The sequence below is a fragment of the Geotrypetes seraphini genome, chromosome 5 (assembly GCF_902459505.1).
Source record: "Geotrypetes seraphini chromosome 5, aGeoSer1.1, whole genome shotgun sequence".
NCBI lineage: Eukaryota > Metazoa > Chordata > Amphibia > Gymnophiona > Dermophiidae > Geotrypetes > Geotrypetes seraphini.
Window position 1 is genome coordinate 87,377,646 of NC_047088.1, and position 16,602 is coordinate 87,394,247.

The 16,602-nt window shown below is 41.5% G+C and overlaps 1 protein-coding gene across 1 annotated transcript; it reads right to left on the bottom strand.

Annotated features, from left to right (window-relative positions):
• Positions 1–824: 824 nt before the first annotated feature.
• Positions 825–15,712, bottom strand: LOC117360591 (1-phosphatidylinositol phosphodiesterase-like). Its single transcript, XM_033944567.1, has 3 exons — positions 15,628–15,712; positions 15,451–15,512; positions 825–1,832 (listed from the first exon to the last, which is right to left on the bottom strand). Exon 3 carries the CDS (start codon positions 1,802–1,804, stop codon positions 977–979), a length of 828 nt encoding a protein of 275 aa, XP_033800458.1. The 5' UTR covers positions 1,805–1,832; positions 15,451–15,512; positions 15,628–15,712; the 3' UTR covers positions 825–976.
• Between the last annotated feature and the right edge of the window lie 890 nt (positions 15,713–16,602).

Consider the following 16,602-nt stretch of genomic DNA (forward strand, 5'->3'; position numbering starts at 1 on the left):
CTTTGAGAATTCCCCTGAGCCCGCTGAGAGATAAAATAGATATGCTGCCAATAATGTGCTGACTTTTCTCCATGGAGAAAATGGCCTGAGCTAGGAGTGGAGTTGGGGTGAGCCAGCAGAAATTCATAAAAGGATTTCATTTTTGAAATCTACATACATACTTCCGCCTGCTTTTTTCCTGTGTACGATCGTATGTGGTTATCTAAGCAAAAATGGACATATCGATCAGCCGGGTAGAGAGAGGGGCATAAATAGACCATCTATGCTGGCTGCTTCATTGCCCTATGAATATCTTTATTTTGGCCAAACATTTTTTGGTTTATGATTCTGTTGCAACCATCTTTTCAATATCTGCTTTTCTAGCTGTTGCATTGATACGTCCTTTTTTAAATTTCTCCTCTAGAGATCAAAAGGAATTTGGATGTGGTATCACTGATGTGCTCCACAGTAAAGGTCAAGGCAGTGGCGTCATAAGGGAGGGGCAGATGGAGTGCACCTCCCTGAGCACTGTCTTGGTGGGGGGTGCCAGCTAGGGTTATCAGACGTCTGGATTTCTTTGAGCCAGTTGCTCATGCTGGCCTGGCTCCCCTCTGAAATCACTTCCTGGTTGCAGGGCCAGGAAGTGATATCAGAGGGAAAGCCAATGCCAGTGTGAGCAGCAGGCTGAAGAAGCTGCTCGCGCTGGTGAATATTTAAAGAGGTATGGGGCAAGGGAGAGCGCAAGTGTGGCATGGGAAGTGGGGAAGGAGTGTGTGTGTGTGTGTGTATGTGTGTGTGTGGCAGGAGCCAGGGGTGAAGAGGAAGGCGGAAGGGAGGGGGGGAGAGCACCGAACCAAGCGCCTCCTCCCCTCGCTATGCCACCGGATCAAGGGGTACACAATTATTGCATTATTTTATAATTTTATGTCTGGTTCTACACTAAAAGTTATTCTATAGCTTTTCACAAAAAGTTACTGTTTTGATTCAATTACTGAACCTAATTGCTGGTTATAATTTTGTGAAGTAGAACACAACCTGGGAAATCCAAAGCTATAATTCCAAATCTGGATTTTTTATCTCCTTTATCCTCCAAAAAAATGAGCAGATCATAGTTTATCTTTTCTGCCACTGAACAGGGCAAGATATCCTTACTAGCACCTGAACAGTAGGTAAGATACATTTTATCAGAATTACCATTTTCAGCTGCTTTTAAACTTTCCTCAATAGTAGACCATTTCCAATCTATATCATCTAGGGATGGTACATGAAGCTCTTCAACTGCAGCCAAGCTACTATAGGGGATTCCCATAACAGAATCATTAAAATCCTGTAGTATGACAATTTTTCTTCTTACTTGGCCAAGGGTAGGTATAGCAGAGGATTCCCAGAACCAAGACTTTTCAACTTTTTCCATATGGTTGGAAACTAGATCAGAGAATGTGCTAGTGTTATTGGAAGCTTCATATTCTTCCTTTACATGCATAAGGACGACTTCCTTTGGATGCTCACGCAAGAAGCTAATGGTGTCATACAAAACTTGAGTGAAATGGCAATATAGGAATTTCTCCCCATGGTGGATAGCCAGTTTGTCGTAGTAATGCCTACAACGTATATCAACAAATCGTATCCCAGCTTCATATTGAGCTTTGAGGTTCCAGCTCTGGCACTGAAGTGTGTTGCCACCAAACAAAGACATGGAGCGGTGGGTGCCAGGAATGGAGAGATCAGAGAGAAGCCTTTCATCAGGAAGTGAGGACATCCAGTCTGGGTTTTTATCTGCAGGTGATTCGGTAGTATCAAACTCTCTTCTTTGGATATTCCCCATATTGACCTGATGATATCAGTGCTACTTCCTGTAAAATACATGAAATTACAATTTAATCACAAGTTCTTAGTTGCTGCTCAATTCACTGTTGTGTCTGTGTCTTTCACATTAAAGTTTCCTACCTCTCTCTGGGTTTCACTCATTCTTGCAAATGCAACATATTGGATTTTGTAATAGAACCAGTGAAGAGAGGGAGGATTAGGGGCAAGTTATATATGTATTGGATGCTTTTATGTTATATGTTATATACTTGGTTTTAGAATTATTATTTCTTATGTTGGGCTGCAATCTACTTTGTAATGAAGTTACTAATTCATCCCATTCTCCTTTTCTATGCTCACAATGTTGGTACCAGTTCCATTCAAATGTTTCACATTTACACTGTTAATAATGTGTCTTATTATGCTGCTCTTAACAAAGACTTGGATAATTTGGCTGATTATTTAACAAGATCTTAGTTTAGTTCTTTTATATGCCATTTTTCCCCAACATTTTGGATGAGTGAAATATAAGTAAATCAATAAAAAGGAAGAGAAGAAATATCCATCCTACCCTAAACAGGCCACAACCTCCTGCTGGATCAGAAATAATATGCTGCTGTCTTTCTTAAGCTTTGATTGGACCAAGGATGCCAATGCTGCCTCCTCCTCCTCCCTCTTTTGTCCCTGCTACTTCTCCCCAGCTCCAGTTAGGCTTAAGGTTTTTTGAAGAAAAGATCTTAAGTGATTTGTGACGGTAACTATTCTCATTCAAGGAGCAACCCATCTGGTGTGCCCCAAGGCCTCCGCTATCGCCTACCTTATTCAACATCAACATTTCCCCTTTAGGACATTTATTACAGAGTTTAAATATAAAATTTTATATATACGCAGATGACATTTCTATTTTAATCCTTCTAAATAATTTTGCCACTGAAATCTTAAACCAGATATCTTCTATTATGACTCAAATAGTAACAGTGAACAATTAATTTCAAACCGAAACTCAATACGGAAAAGACCAAACTTTTCTTGGCTAGTCCCAACGACAAAATAACAAACTCATTGCTTCATCTTAATGGTCATGACTATCCGATTATTAAATCTATCAAAATTCTAGGAGTCACACTAGACCGACATTTAACACTAGCAGAACACACGAACTTAGTGGTACAAAAATGCTTTTTCACATTATGGAAATTAAGAACCATAAAAAAATATTTTGATCCTTTATCGTTCAGACTATTGGTGCAGGCATTAGTTTTATCTATTTTAGACTATTATAGACATAGAAACATAGAAAATAGAACATGATGGCAGAAAAGGGCCACAGCCCATATAGTCTGCCCACACTAATGGCCCAACCCCTAACTACCTCCATGAAGAGATCCCACATGCCAATCCCATCTTTTCTTAAAATCTGACACACTGCTTGCCTCAATTACCTGTTGTGGAAGATTATTCCAGCGATCAACCACCCTTTCGGTGAAGAAATATTTTCTGGTGTCGCCATGAAATTTCCCATCCCTGAATTTCAACGGATGCCCTCTTGTTGCCGTGGGTCCTTTAAGGAAAAAGAGATCCTCTTCCACCTTGATACAGCCTGTGACATATTTGAACGTCTCGATCATGTCTCCCCTCTCTCTGCGTTCCTCGAGTGAGTACAGCTGCAACTTACCCAGTCGTTCCTCATACGGGAGATCCTTGAGTTTTGAGACCATCCTGGTGGCCATTCGCTGAACCGATTCAACTCTCTGCACATCATTTTGATAATATGGCCTCCAGAATTATACACAGTATTCCAGATGGGGGTCTCACCATGGATCTGTACAACGGCATTATGACCTCGGGCTTTCGGCTGATTAAACTTCTACGGATACAACCCATGATTTGTCTAGCCCTAGATGAAGCTTTCTCCACTTGATTGGCAGTCTTCATGTCTTTGCTAATGATCACCCCCAAGTCACGTTCTGCTACAGTTCTTGCTAGGATCTCACCATTTGGGTGTAAGTCCTGCATGGATTTTTGTCGCCAAGGTGCATGACCTTGCATTTTTTGGCATTGAAACTTAGTTGCCAAGTCTTTGACCAATGCTCCAGCAGGAGTAGGTCCTGCATCTTATTGTTGGGCATTGAGCTTTTGTCGGGCACTGTGCTTTCATCTGTTGTGCGGTTGCCTACCATGTTGCATAGTTTGGCGTCATCGGCGAATAATGTAATTTTACCTCAAAGACCCTCAGCCAAGTCTCTTACGAAGATGCTAAATAGGATCGGGCCCAAGACCGAGCCCTTGGCACTCTGCTGATCACCTCCGTCGTATCGGAGAGGGTACCGTTTACCACTACCCTCTGAAGTCTACCTCTAAGCCAGTCCCTAACCCATGCGGTTAATGTTTCACCCAGTCCCATCGAACCCATCTTGCTCAATAACCTGTGGTGTGGGACGCTATCAAACGCTTTGCTGAAGTCCAAGTACATGACGACCAGGGACTCCCCTATATCCAGCTTTCTTGTTACCCAGTCAAAGAAGCTGATCAGATTTGATTGGCAGGACCTTCTCTTCTTAAAACCATGTTGATGGGATCTTTTAGATTCTCCTCATTCAGGATCGTATCCAATTGGCGTTTGATTAGCGTTTCCATAAGTTTACTCACTATCGATGTGAGACTCACTGGTCTATAATTCTCAGCCTCCGTCCTGCGGATTTTTTGTGGAGTGGAATGACATTAGCCATTTTCCAATCCAACGGGACTCTTCTTGTACTTAGGGAAAGATTGAAGAGCGCGGATAACGGTTCCGCCAGGATGTCACTCAACTCCCTGAGCACCCTGGGGTGTAGTTTGTCCGGTCCCATAGCTTTGTTCACCTTGAATCTTGATAGCTCCTCGTAGACACTGCTGGGCGTAAATTCGAAATTTCGAAACGGGTCTTCCGAGTTTTCCCTCATTGACAGCTGAGGGTTAAATGGTCATTTTTCTCAATGGAGCAGAGTAAACAATGAAGTGCCGCAGGGGTCTGTACTGCGACCGGTGCTATTTAACTTATTTATAAATGATATGGAAATACGATGAGTGAGGTGATTAAATTTGCAGATGACACTAAAGTGTTGCAGGCAGACCTTAGGAAATTTGAAGACTGGGCGTCCAAGTGGCAGATGAAATTTAATGTGAACAAATGCAAAGTGATGCACATTGAGAAGAATAACCTGAATCACAGTTACTGGATGCTAGGGTCCACATTGGTGGATAGCGCCCAAGAAAAGGATCTTGGTATCATTGTAGACAATATGATGAAACCTTCTGCCCAATGTCTGGTGGTGGCCAAAAAAGCAAACAGGATGCTGGGAAGTTTTAAAAAAGGATTGGGAAGATGTTACATTCTGGGGATCAAGATAGCATTGGGAGCGGACGCCTGAACGAGCTGTGCTTCTCGTCTCACCTGGAGCCGTGTTGTGATTCTCTTTCCCGGCAGCGATATGGGGAAGAGAAAGAGAGTTCCCCGCCTTGTCCCTCCAGCGGTGGAGTCCCCTCAATGGCTGGTCCAGACGACGCTGACGAGCGTCTTTGCTCGTTAGGGTGAAGTGACCCGAACTACTTCAGGGGGAAACCCAGAATCCTCGGGCGACCTCAGCGCAGTGAGCTGGGTTTCATTAAGCCCTGAGCTAAGGCTGGTTCCTCCCCAACCCGGAAGTACTCCAGTGCAGGGAATGTCTGGAGTCTGGCAGCCCCGAGAGGGAGAGCTCGACCCCAGCACAGGAGGGACATCTCTACTGAACTCTTCGGAAGAAGGTGGAGATGGGAATCATCAGAAGTCTCCCTGCAGCAGAGAAGAGGAGGTGAGAGGTGCTTCAGGAGGAAATATTATCAACTTTGGGGAGATGAAGAAACCAGAGAAAATAGATATGGAGGCGTTGTGGCAGGCCATATCAGTCATGGACTCCAACCTTAAATTGAGTCTCTCTACTATTAAAACAGAATATGGAACTGTCTTCTCCATGGTGGAACAACAGGGGGTACTTCTAACTAATTTGAGTGAAAAGTTGGAGGAACAAGGAAATAATTTCAGTGAAGTAAAGAAGGTGCAAATAGAATTGGTTAAAGATAGATCTTATGTTTCTCGTAAGATGGAGAATTTTGTAAATCAACTGAGAAAAAATAACTTAAGATTTTTGAATTTTCCAAAGTGCCCTATTATATCACCAGTTGAGATGGCTAGAAAATATCTCCGTGAAACTTTAGCCATTCCATCAGAAAATTTACCTCCAATTGTTAGAGCTTATTATTTGAATATAAAGATGCCACAAGGGGAATCCACTCCTACAGAAATTCCAGTGGATAAAGCAGTGGACATGAATTTGGCTTCATTTCTGGAAAACTCCCTTGAGGTTGTCATCCAAAGAACTACCATGCTGTTAACTCTAGCCTTGGAGAGTGATAGGGAATTTATCCTTCGCTTATATTTTCGTTATATAAATGATAAGTTTTTAGGCTCTAATGTTCTAGTGTTTCCAGATTTGGCTCAGAAAACCCAGAGACGTAGGAAAGAATTCTTGACCTTGAGGCCAAGAACTCTTGCTTTGAAGGCTTAATTTCATGTTAAATTTCTTGCAAAGTGTTATGTATCTTACCAAGATAAGAATTTTCTTTTCTTTGAGCCTAAACAACTTTTAGAATTTATTGAATCAAACGAAAGGTTGGTAACCATGTCTAGTGATGTATGACCTACCATCTGGCTGTAATTCGGGAATCTAATGCCGTGACCTTAAGCTAATTTTTGTTATTTCTGATGGAAGTTTATTTCTTCTCTTGATCCTCATTTTTGTGGACTAAATAAGAGATAGTTAATGTTTCCTTTATATGTTTTATTGAATATAATTTCTGGATCTGTAGCAATTTGCAAATGAAATGCTTGTATTAAAAATTGAAAATCTTATAAATAAATAAAAAAAAGGCTAATAATGTTATAATGACCCTGAATCGCTCCATGGTGCGACCTTATCTGGAGTATTGTGTTCAATTCTGATCTTCTTATCTCAAGAAAGATATAGTGGCGCTAGAAAAGGTTCAAAGAAGAGCGACCAAGATGGTAAAGGGGGATGAAACTCCTCTTGTATGAGGAAAGACTAAAACGATTAGGGCTCTTCAGCTTGGAAAAGAGACGGCTGAGGGGAGATATGATTGAAGTCTACAAAATCCTGAGTGGATCGATTTTTCACTCCGTCAAAAATTACAAAGACTAGGGGCCACTCGATGAAGTTACAGGGAAATACTTTTAAAACCAATAGGTGAAATTCTTTTGCACTCAGAAAATAGTTAAGCTCTGGAACACATTGCCAGAGGATGTGGTAAGAGCGGATAGCATAGCTGGTTTTTAGAAAGGTTTGAACATGTTCCTGGAGGAAAAGTCCATAGTCTGTTATTGAGAAAGACATGGGGGAAGCCACTGCTTGCCCTATATCGGTAGCATGGAATGTTGCTACTCCTTGGGTTTTGGTCAGGTACTAGTGACTTGGATTGGCCACCATGAGAACGGGCTACTGGGCTTAATGGACCATTGGTCTGATCCAGTAAGGCTATTCTTATGTTCTTATATACTGCCCACTCTTAATGTGATTAGCACGTGCTGGCATGCAAATTACTGCACAATGCTTTAGCATGTTTTGCAGAAAGTCTTTTTTCCTCTAGGAACCTCATGCACTATTAGAACCACATAAAAATGTCTGTGTGTGGGAAAGGACTCAAGTTTCCTAACTTTAAATATAGGACTTTGTCAAGTGGTACACCTGATACATGGTACACCGACTAAAGCGTGCAGGACAATGGTGCCCTATCAATTGCGCCCCGTCAAATACAAGCACCAACAAGTACGTGCACGACAGTGGTGTGCCATCAATTGTGCTAGTGTTAAGGTTCCCATAATCCTCATCTAAACCTTACCCTAACACTAGATACCAAATGGATATTTTAAGTATAGTGGGGGAGGGGCATCCCCCCTCAAAAAAGAAGGTTACTTCCTAACCCTCAAAAAGATAAAATAGTATCCGCTGTATGGAGCGCATTTGTTGGGGTGCAATTGTCATGTGCACATTTGACATGCATGCAATTGTCGGGGTGCAGTTGTCGTGTGCATTTGACTGGCCACGCTGATACACAGTACCAACACCTTTTTCAGACAGTCAAAAATGCCCAAACACAACTAAGAACCAGCAGAAGTAAAAGTAAAGATCAGCTTGGCCTTGGGGTCTATGCGTGGGCTCATTGTTTGTTGGTTCTACCCTCTCTGACCTAGGAAGTCTGTGTTGGAAGTGGTACAACCAGAAGATGCTGAGTGCATGCACGAGTTGCAGGGCCCAGGTGTTGCTCTTTACCTTTATTTCTTCGGTAGCAAAATCAGCAATGGTAATGGTATGGGAAAGTGAAGTGATTGAAGAAACTGGACTGCGGCGGAAAGGAACAGAGGGAGAAGAGGAGGGGAAAAAGCTGGAGATGCTAGATGGGGCAAAGGAAGAGACAAGGAGAGTCTGGACATGGAGGGACGGGTTGAAGGCAAGAAAGGGGGGAGATTCTACTGGGTAGGGGGTGAAAAGTAATGGGAGATGGGAGAAATCTGAAGGGTGGGAAGTGAGGAAGTATGTGATGTGGAAGGAGAAAAGGAAAAGAGAAGAGAGAAGATGGCCATGGATGGAGGAGGGAAGACAGAGGGAAGATGTTAAATATAGATGGGAGAAGAGAAAGAGTTTGTATATAGGGTCTGAGAATTGATTGAATATTCCATATTGATTGAATGTTCCATATTTATCTGAGATCTGTTTACAATCTACAAGGCATAAAACTATCACGGGTCACAGCCCTCTTTTGTGAAATGTGTTGCCTAAGCAACTTAGAATGATTTCATCCTAGATATTATTTAGACATTTGAAAATATGTTTTTTTCAAAAATATCTAACTGTGAATAATTATCATTCATGAGGTTTTAGATGAAGTGTAAATGGCCTGTATAGAATTGTTTGATTATATGATATAATATAATATATATGATTTAATATATTTTATTATGTGATCTGCTTTGAACTGAAAGGTACAACAGAATAGAAATGTATATATTAATGCTAATGCTAGCAATTGATTTTTTTAATGTTAACTGATGAATTATTCATAACAAATATCCCTCCAGGAAGCATATCAGTCTGAAATGTTAGGTGTTTGCCTTGCCTGTTTACTTGAATAAATGCATATTTAAAAGGTTTTCTTTAAACAAAAATCATGGATTTTATTGCATTTCTTTAAGCTATTTATAGTGTTGGAAGTGTAGTACCAGGATCTTATCAAAAGTCTGAGCACAGACAAGGGCTTTATGATCTTACAGTGTGGAATATGATCAATGAGTGTCTTATGCCTTGAGTCACCAAAGAATGACTGAGATCTAACTTGCAACCTATACTATGGAGATTGTCCTCTCAGCCTTCTGCAATCAATATAGATCAGCCTTCTATATTTGGTCCATGTCTCAGAGTATCAGTGGCACTGTTTTAAAGTAGGTGCTGCAGCAGAGAGGAGATATAGTCTATTTGCCCCTGAATCTTCACAGAGAGGAGCCTAAGGGCTCCTTTTACAAAGGTGCGCTAGTGGTTTAAGCGCACGTACCTGATTAGCGCGTGCTATAGTGCACGCTAGCTGAAAAACTACCGCCTGCTCAAGAGGAGGCGGTAGTGGCTAGCATGTGGGGCATTTTAGCACACGCTATTCTGCACATTAAGGCCCTATCGTGCCTTCGTAAAAGGAACCCTAAGTAAAGGTTTGAGAATGAGTAGGATGATTCACAGGGGAGAAAAGCCATATTTTGATCTGGGAAGTGGATAAAGAACAGATGTTGAAGAGTTATGGAGGCTTGGAAGACCCTGTATGTGATCTGGTCCCACACTGCAGATCGAATTCTCAAACAAAGTTTTGGGCATCATTATTGACTCTACACTTTCCTTTAATGATCATCTCAACTCTCTGGTAAAAAAATGTTTTTTTAGTCTTCACATGTTGAGGAAAGTGAGATCCTGCTTCTGCCAGCAACAGTTTGCTGTCCTTATACAATCAATCTTTCTTTCCAGACTGCACTATTGTAATTCCATCTATCTAAGTCTAACCAAGAAAAATCTTCAAAGACTTCAGCAGATCCAGAACACTGCGGCTAGGTTGATCTTCGCAAAAAGCAAATTTGATCATGTTTCCCCCGCTTCTGTCAAAACTTCACTGGCTTCCGGTGATTTCTAGGATTCACTTTATATGAACCTGCCTAATTTTCAAGATCCTACATGGCATTCTTCCTCCCCTAATCCCACTATCCTGGAATTCTTCAAGACTTGACAGTACCAGATCCACCCACATACTCAAACTATCTTTCCCCTCGTTAAAAGGCGTCATGTATGCAGATAAATTAGGGAAATCCCTTTTCTTCAAATTCACTGAGCTTTGGAATAACCTCCCTGCCCCGCTGCGGAACCTAGACTCATTCCAATTATTCTGAAAGCATCTGAAAACCAGGCTTTTCTCCAAAACGTAAAGCTTTGTATTTAAAATGTAAAGCTAGCTATCCTCTTCATAATCTCTAATTGAATTACCTGTAAACCATGCCAAGCTCTATCTTTATGGAGATGATGCGGTATACAAACTTAAAGTTTAGTTTAGTTAATTTAGTTTATGTATGTGTGGGGGTGGTAGGGGAAGGGGACATTTGATGATTGAGGGAATTGGGGTCTTAGGCTGTGGAGTAGAGAGTTGTGTGGGGACAGAAATCAAACCTGTCCCCTTCTGTCCCCACTGGAGTTGAATCTGTCCCTGCCCATCCCTGCTGGAATTGAATCCGTCCCATCAAGTAATCTCTTCTGTCCCCGCCCATCCCCATAAACTTCAAGGGTAGTTATTTCATTTAATTATGCTACTGAATTAAAGGCTCTGGTAGAGACCTATTTACAAATAAGCAATGACATTTTATTAATTTGGAAATATTAATAGGGAATGATAAATACTTTGTAAATATGTCTCTGCCAGAGCCTCTAATGTAAATATAAAATATAAATACTCCAGCTGATGAAACTATGTCAGTTGAGGACTTCCTCTGAAGGTGTCCGGGGGTCCCTTTTGCCAAGCTTGGCAGGCAGCAGTAGCGTCCCTGAATCACAGATGCTGGCACCTCAGTGGCTCAGGGATGTTGCCAGTGACTGCTACATTTGGTGGAGGAAGGTTCTGGTCACCTTTGGAGGAGATCCTCTATTGGTAGAGCTTGGGGATCCCCACCAGCCACATGAAGGGTCAGTGAGTATTTCAGCATTGAAGAAATAAAACCAGAAATGCATTTCCTTTTCTTTTGAACACAATACAAAGACATTTGCTAGAAATGTTTCCTAAAGTCAACATATTTCAGTCAAGAGATTCATTTTTTTACCTTTGTTTTCTGGAGATTTATTTTTCCATCAAATTTGTCCCAGTTTCTCTTTTTTCCACTTTCCTATTTTCTGCAAATTCTTCTACAAGCGGTTGCTGTCCATTGGTTCCTCCTGCTATGGTTCAACATTTCTCTCTTCTTTTCTCTCCCTCCCTCCCATTGTACAGCATCTTCACTCCCTTCTATCCTGGAACATTCGCCCTATTTTTTCACTCCCCACTGCTGCTAAGCATTTCTTCCTTTCTCTTCCACCCCTATGTGCATTATGTCTCCCTCTCTCACTGACCATATCCTGGACCACGTGCAGCATCTTTCTTCTCTGCTCACCAGCCCCATACCCAACAATTCTCCTTCTATCATCCCTATCCAGTACCATGCCACATCTCTCCCTCCATTCCCTCCACTACCATGTCCAACATTCCTTCCTCTTGCATTCCTTTCAATCTGTCTCACTATTCCCTCTCCACCACCATATCCAACATTACTCCCTCTCATTTTTCTCTTCCCCATGTATCTGTACCTCAATCCTCTCCCTCCTTATGCCCAACAATTCTCATCTTTCTTCCATTCCCCACGTGCACCATCTCTCTTTCCCTCTCACTTACACACCCATGCCCAACAATTTTCCTTTTCTATTCCCTTCCCCACCTCCTTCCATCCTATGTCCCAAGTTCATGCTCCTCCTTTTCTTCTGTGTCCAAACACACTCCCTCCCTCCCTTTTGTGTCCCAAGTTTGTGCTCCCTTCCTCCTTCTAGTCTTTGTCCCAAATTTGTGCCCCTCCCATGTCCCAACACGCCTTCTACTTTATCCCAAGTTCATGTCTCCTCTCTCTCCCTTTCTTGGCCTAACGCACACTCGCTCACTCCTTCCCTCCCTCCTTTCTGTGGCCCAACTACTTCTGTGCCCCCTCCCAAAAGACTGGAGCTGTCCAGGTTGGCCGCATCCTTCCTGCCTTCCAGCTGCACTTACTTCTTGGCAGGGCTGCAGTTACTACACGCTACACGTGGTTGACCCGGAAGCTTTCCCTCTGATGTCAGCTCTGACATTGGAGGGAAGACTTCTGGATCGGCTGTGGGTGGCATGCTGGGAGTGCTGCACACTGCTTTGTGGAGGGGTTGAGTGTGGCTGGAGGGCAGGAAAAGGAGATGCACTACTGAAGTAATATTTGAGCCCCTCAAAGTGCCTCCATCCCTGCAACCCTAGGGGCATCCCCATGGAAACCCCACAACCCCATGGTGATCCCTGCGACCCCGTGGGGAAACCCCACGGGATCCTCACAGGTTCTGCGGGATTCCCATTGTATCATTCTTGTGTATCTCTCTAGTGTGGAGAGCTTATTTGAGTCGGTGGGAAAGTGTGGAATATATAGGAATCCTCCTTTGGAGTCAAGAGATCCTACAGTGCCTTATGGTGATGTTTTTCATGACACCACAAGATAAAATTAAGCCCCTGAAGCAGCTCATGCAGTGTGAGCAAAGGCCATGTCAGGCAGCATTTTAATCTATTTTAATAAAGATTTTTAAAGACTTCTTTGACTTTGACAATGTCTGCCTCCACAATTTCTTTCCTTTGGGACTTTTTATCTAGACCTAATTTAATCACATCCAGAGTACAAAAAGGTGCCTTGAATGAGCAGCTGACCATTGTAGGGATGAAGGCATGACCACTCTTTCATTTCCTAGTGGTTACTGACTCCCTCCCATCCCCTTAAGAAGTAAAAGTAAAAGTGACAGTGGATATCAGGCTCTTTGTCAGCTTCAGGTATTATGGTCATTCCTAAAAGAGCAGCAAGCAAATATAAGGAATAGCCTAATGGTCAGTGCAGTGGACTTTGAAAATGGGACCCAGGTGTAACTCTTACCTTAACTCTTTAATTTCTGTGCAAATATTTGCACCCTCTTGAAATGTAGATATACCTACTATACATGAATGTATAAAAACATAGGAATAGACTTAGTGGGTCAGACCAAAGGCCCATCAAGCCCAGCAGCCCATTCTCACAGTGGCCATTCAAGTACCTAGTACCTGGCCAAAACCCAAGGAGTAGCAACATTCCATGCTACTGATATAGTCTTTCTTAATAACAGACTATGGATTTTTTCTCTAGGAAATTGTCCAAACCTTTCTTAAAACCAGCTACGCTAGCCGCTCTTACCACAACCTCTTGCAAAGCGTTCCAGAGCTTAACTATTCTCTGAGTGAAAAAATATTTCCACCTGCGTGTGTGATAGCCATTGTAGTTGTGTACCTTTAGGTAGAATAGGTTTTTATCTGTACCTGTAGGGCTCACAATAACATAAAAGTAATTAAGGTATAATTTGTACCTGGGTCTCATTGTTTAAAGTCACATACACTGACTGCCAAGCTTTCCCTCTACTCTGCAGGGACATCTGTATGTTAATTTTTGTACAAATGATATCAACCAGATGTTTTTGTGCCTGCTTTTTTGGTGTTCATATTTTGGGCATTTCGCTTTAGAAAATGGCTGTTCATTTTAGACATTTTCTGTGCAAGAACATCCTTCTCGTGTATTTTTCAACAGGATAAAAATAGAGGATCTCTAATTAGAAAATGAATGGTATAAATTAAAGAATTAAGGCCGGTATTGGACAGACCCGCACGATCTGTGTTCCATATATGGTGATTCGGTGTAGGATGGGCTGGGTGGGCATCAATGTGAACTCCGCTAATATGGAACATGAGGATGTTACTGGCCAGACTTTACGGTAGATATCCTGCAAACAACATGATGGTTGAATAGGCTGGAGTGAGCTTAGAAGGCAACTTCAACATTTATAATCTAGGAGAATACCAGACTTTACAGTTTACAGCCCAGAAATACCAAAGAAGAGACAACTTAATCTAATCATGTATTTTTTTAATGGGTATAATTTATGAGCAGACTGGATGGATTGTTCATGTCTTTATCTGCCGTCATTTACTATGTTACTATTTGAAAATGGCTGTGAAATGGACTTTTTTGTGCTGTTCAAAGCAGGACATCCCAATTCTTACTTGAATGTTCTTTTGAAAACGTCTTTCTAAGTCTTTCATTATTGTTGTACCAGAAATCAGAACAAATTCTAATCAAGGCATGCATTTCTAAGATTGGGTCTGAGAGGAGGCTGTTGGGATTGGAAGAAAGAAAGGGAGCTGGGAGAAAGGAAAGTGATGTTCTTATTGGGGCCGGGAGAAGAAGAAATCTGACAGTGTTACTGCTGCTGGGGTGGGGAAAAGAATACACTTCTCCCTCCGTATTCGCTGTGATAGGGGATTAACAGAACCATAAATACAGAAAAACCGCAAATAACTTTTCATATGTTATTCGCTGTTTTCTATTAAAAACCATCGTGAATATGGTGAAACCGGGAATAACATGATGGGAGACCTGTCCTGTTCCTGAAGGACAGGTGAAGAAAGTGCTAGGAAATCAGCAATTTTCTCTGTAAACGCTTGGAATCAGCGATTTCTCTATGCAAACTGATGTAATTTGGCGGAGGAGCCAGCAAGCTAAAAACCATGAATAATTGAAACCGCAAATACGGAGGGAGAAGTGTATGTGTTCTGGGGCACTGAATAGAATCCACCTAGCCAACTGATACAAGGGTAGGAGACAACAGGCTACTGCTGGGGCTATGAGAAGGATGCAATGGGCTGGGAGGGGATGGTGATGATTGGTTACGGTTGAAGGAGGAGTCTTGGGGAGCTGTTGCAAGGAGGATTGGGAGTGGGAGGCTGTTGCTGATAGGAGCTGGTAGTCAGGGGTTGACTGTTGCTGATTTAGAGGGTTGGAAGGGATCTAATACTGTTGTAGGGGTTTTCAGAAAAGGAGACTGACATTGCTGGGATTTTGAGAAGGGGAACTTAGAGCTATCACTTTGAGATGGGGGCTGGCACTGGAAAATTTTGTTTTAGGCCATTAAACCTAAAAAGCTACTAAATATTTTTTTGTGATATGAATATGTTAAATCCCTATTTTTTGACCCTGGAAAATCACCTAATTGCCTCAAAAATAAACGCTTAACATTCCAAACTATAAACACCTAGAACAGAAACCCTACTTATAGGTAAAGGTTCTATCAATTTATCAACCTACTAATCTATTACCGCTGCTTTTTGGTCTTGCTCTTCAACTTCTTATTTTTTGGCTATATGCACGCTGCTTGTAAGACTTTATAAAATTATATATTACTGCAAATAAAATCACACAAAATAGGGAAACACATCTCTTACTGTAATGTGACAGCTGTCTTCTAGGAACTTAGATTCTTCGATCAGGTTAGATACCTGAGTGTCTAAAAAGAAACAAAAGGAAAAGATCATGTCACTCCTGCGATGAGAAAACAGAGCATGCTGATCTACTATTATAAACTAGAGGGTTAAAAAAAAATAAATAGGAAAATACCATACCTGTACCTGAAGAAAGCTGGCAGTTACTTTGCTCAGGGGGAGAAATAATACGAGTTAGCACTAAGAATCCAAAGAAAGAAGCAGCAGCCTGGAGTGGCTTTCCAGAGTCTGTGTGAGCTGTTTTATTTACTAGGACAGAATCCTGCCTCCTTGATTCAGCTCTCTGATTGGCTGACATTCATCTCGTTTTATTAAAAAAAAAAAAAATAAATAATAATATAGGAGATAGTAGCTCTAATCTTTATTTGTGGTAATACTTTTGAGGGATCTTTTTGGAACAATAGAACCTTCCCTAACGCAGAAGCTGTTAGGGCCCTGAAACTTTGACAGTGTCAGAAGAGGTGTAATATTGTGAATGGTCTCTTGAGCTGTTTCAAGTGTGAAAAGTTTACTTTCTACTGTGATATTGCGAATGTTAATATGAAAAATTTATCTTTGCATAAAGAGTTGATACAGGATTCTTCAGTGACACGTTTATTTGAAGATAAGTTTTTTGAGAAAAATATTAAGTTAAAAATTGAGGAATATTAAGTACAAAAATTGAAGAATTAAACCAAGCATCAGATGGGAGGTTTTTATACCTGTGACTGAAGCAGGGAGCTTTGAAGGATCACATGATTTTTCTATGACACTCCCATGTATTTCTGAGGCTATTTCTACCCTCTGGTTTGCTTACATGGGTGGCATGAGGCAATAACTTAATTGAGTTATTAGTAGGCATGCTTTATATGAGCTTTTGGTATTGATTGACATTCATCTAGGGGAAAGGTGGTCTTAGAGGTTACCTATTCGTACCACCTCCTGATTGGCTAATGAGAGCCAAATAAGGAATCAATAAAAATGTTTTATGGAATAATCCGGAAGGTCTTATGGATTTTCTCCTCCTGCTAGAAGAAGTAGGACCTACAGTTGTATTTCTTTAAAAAACACCCTCTTTTTATTGTACAGCTTAAGTATTCTTAAAACTATGGAGAT

Coding starts and splice junctions, on each gene's coding strand:
- LOC117360591 (XM_033944567.1), bottom strand. CDS start 1,804: ATGGGGAATATCCAAAGAAGAGAGTTTGATACTACCGAATCACCTGCA.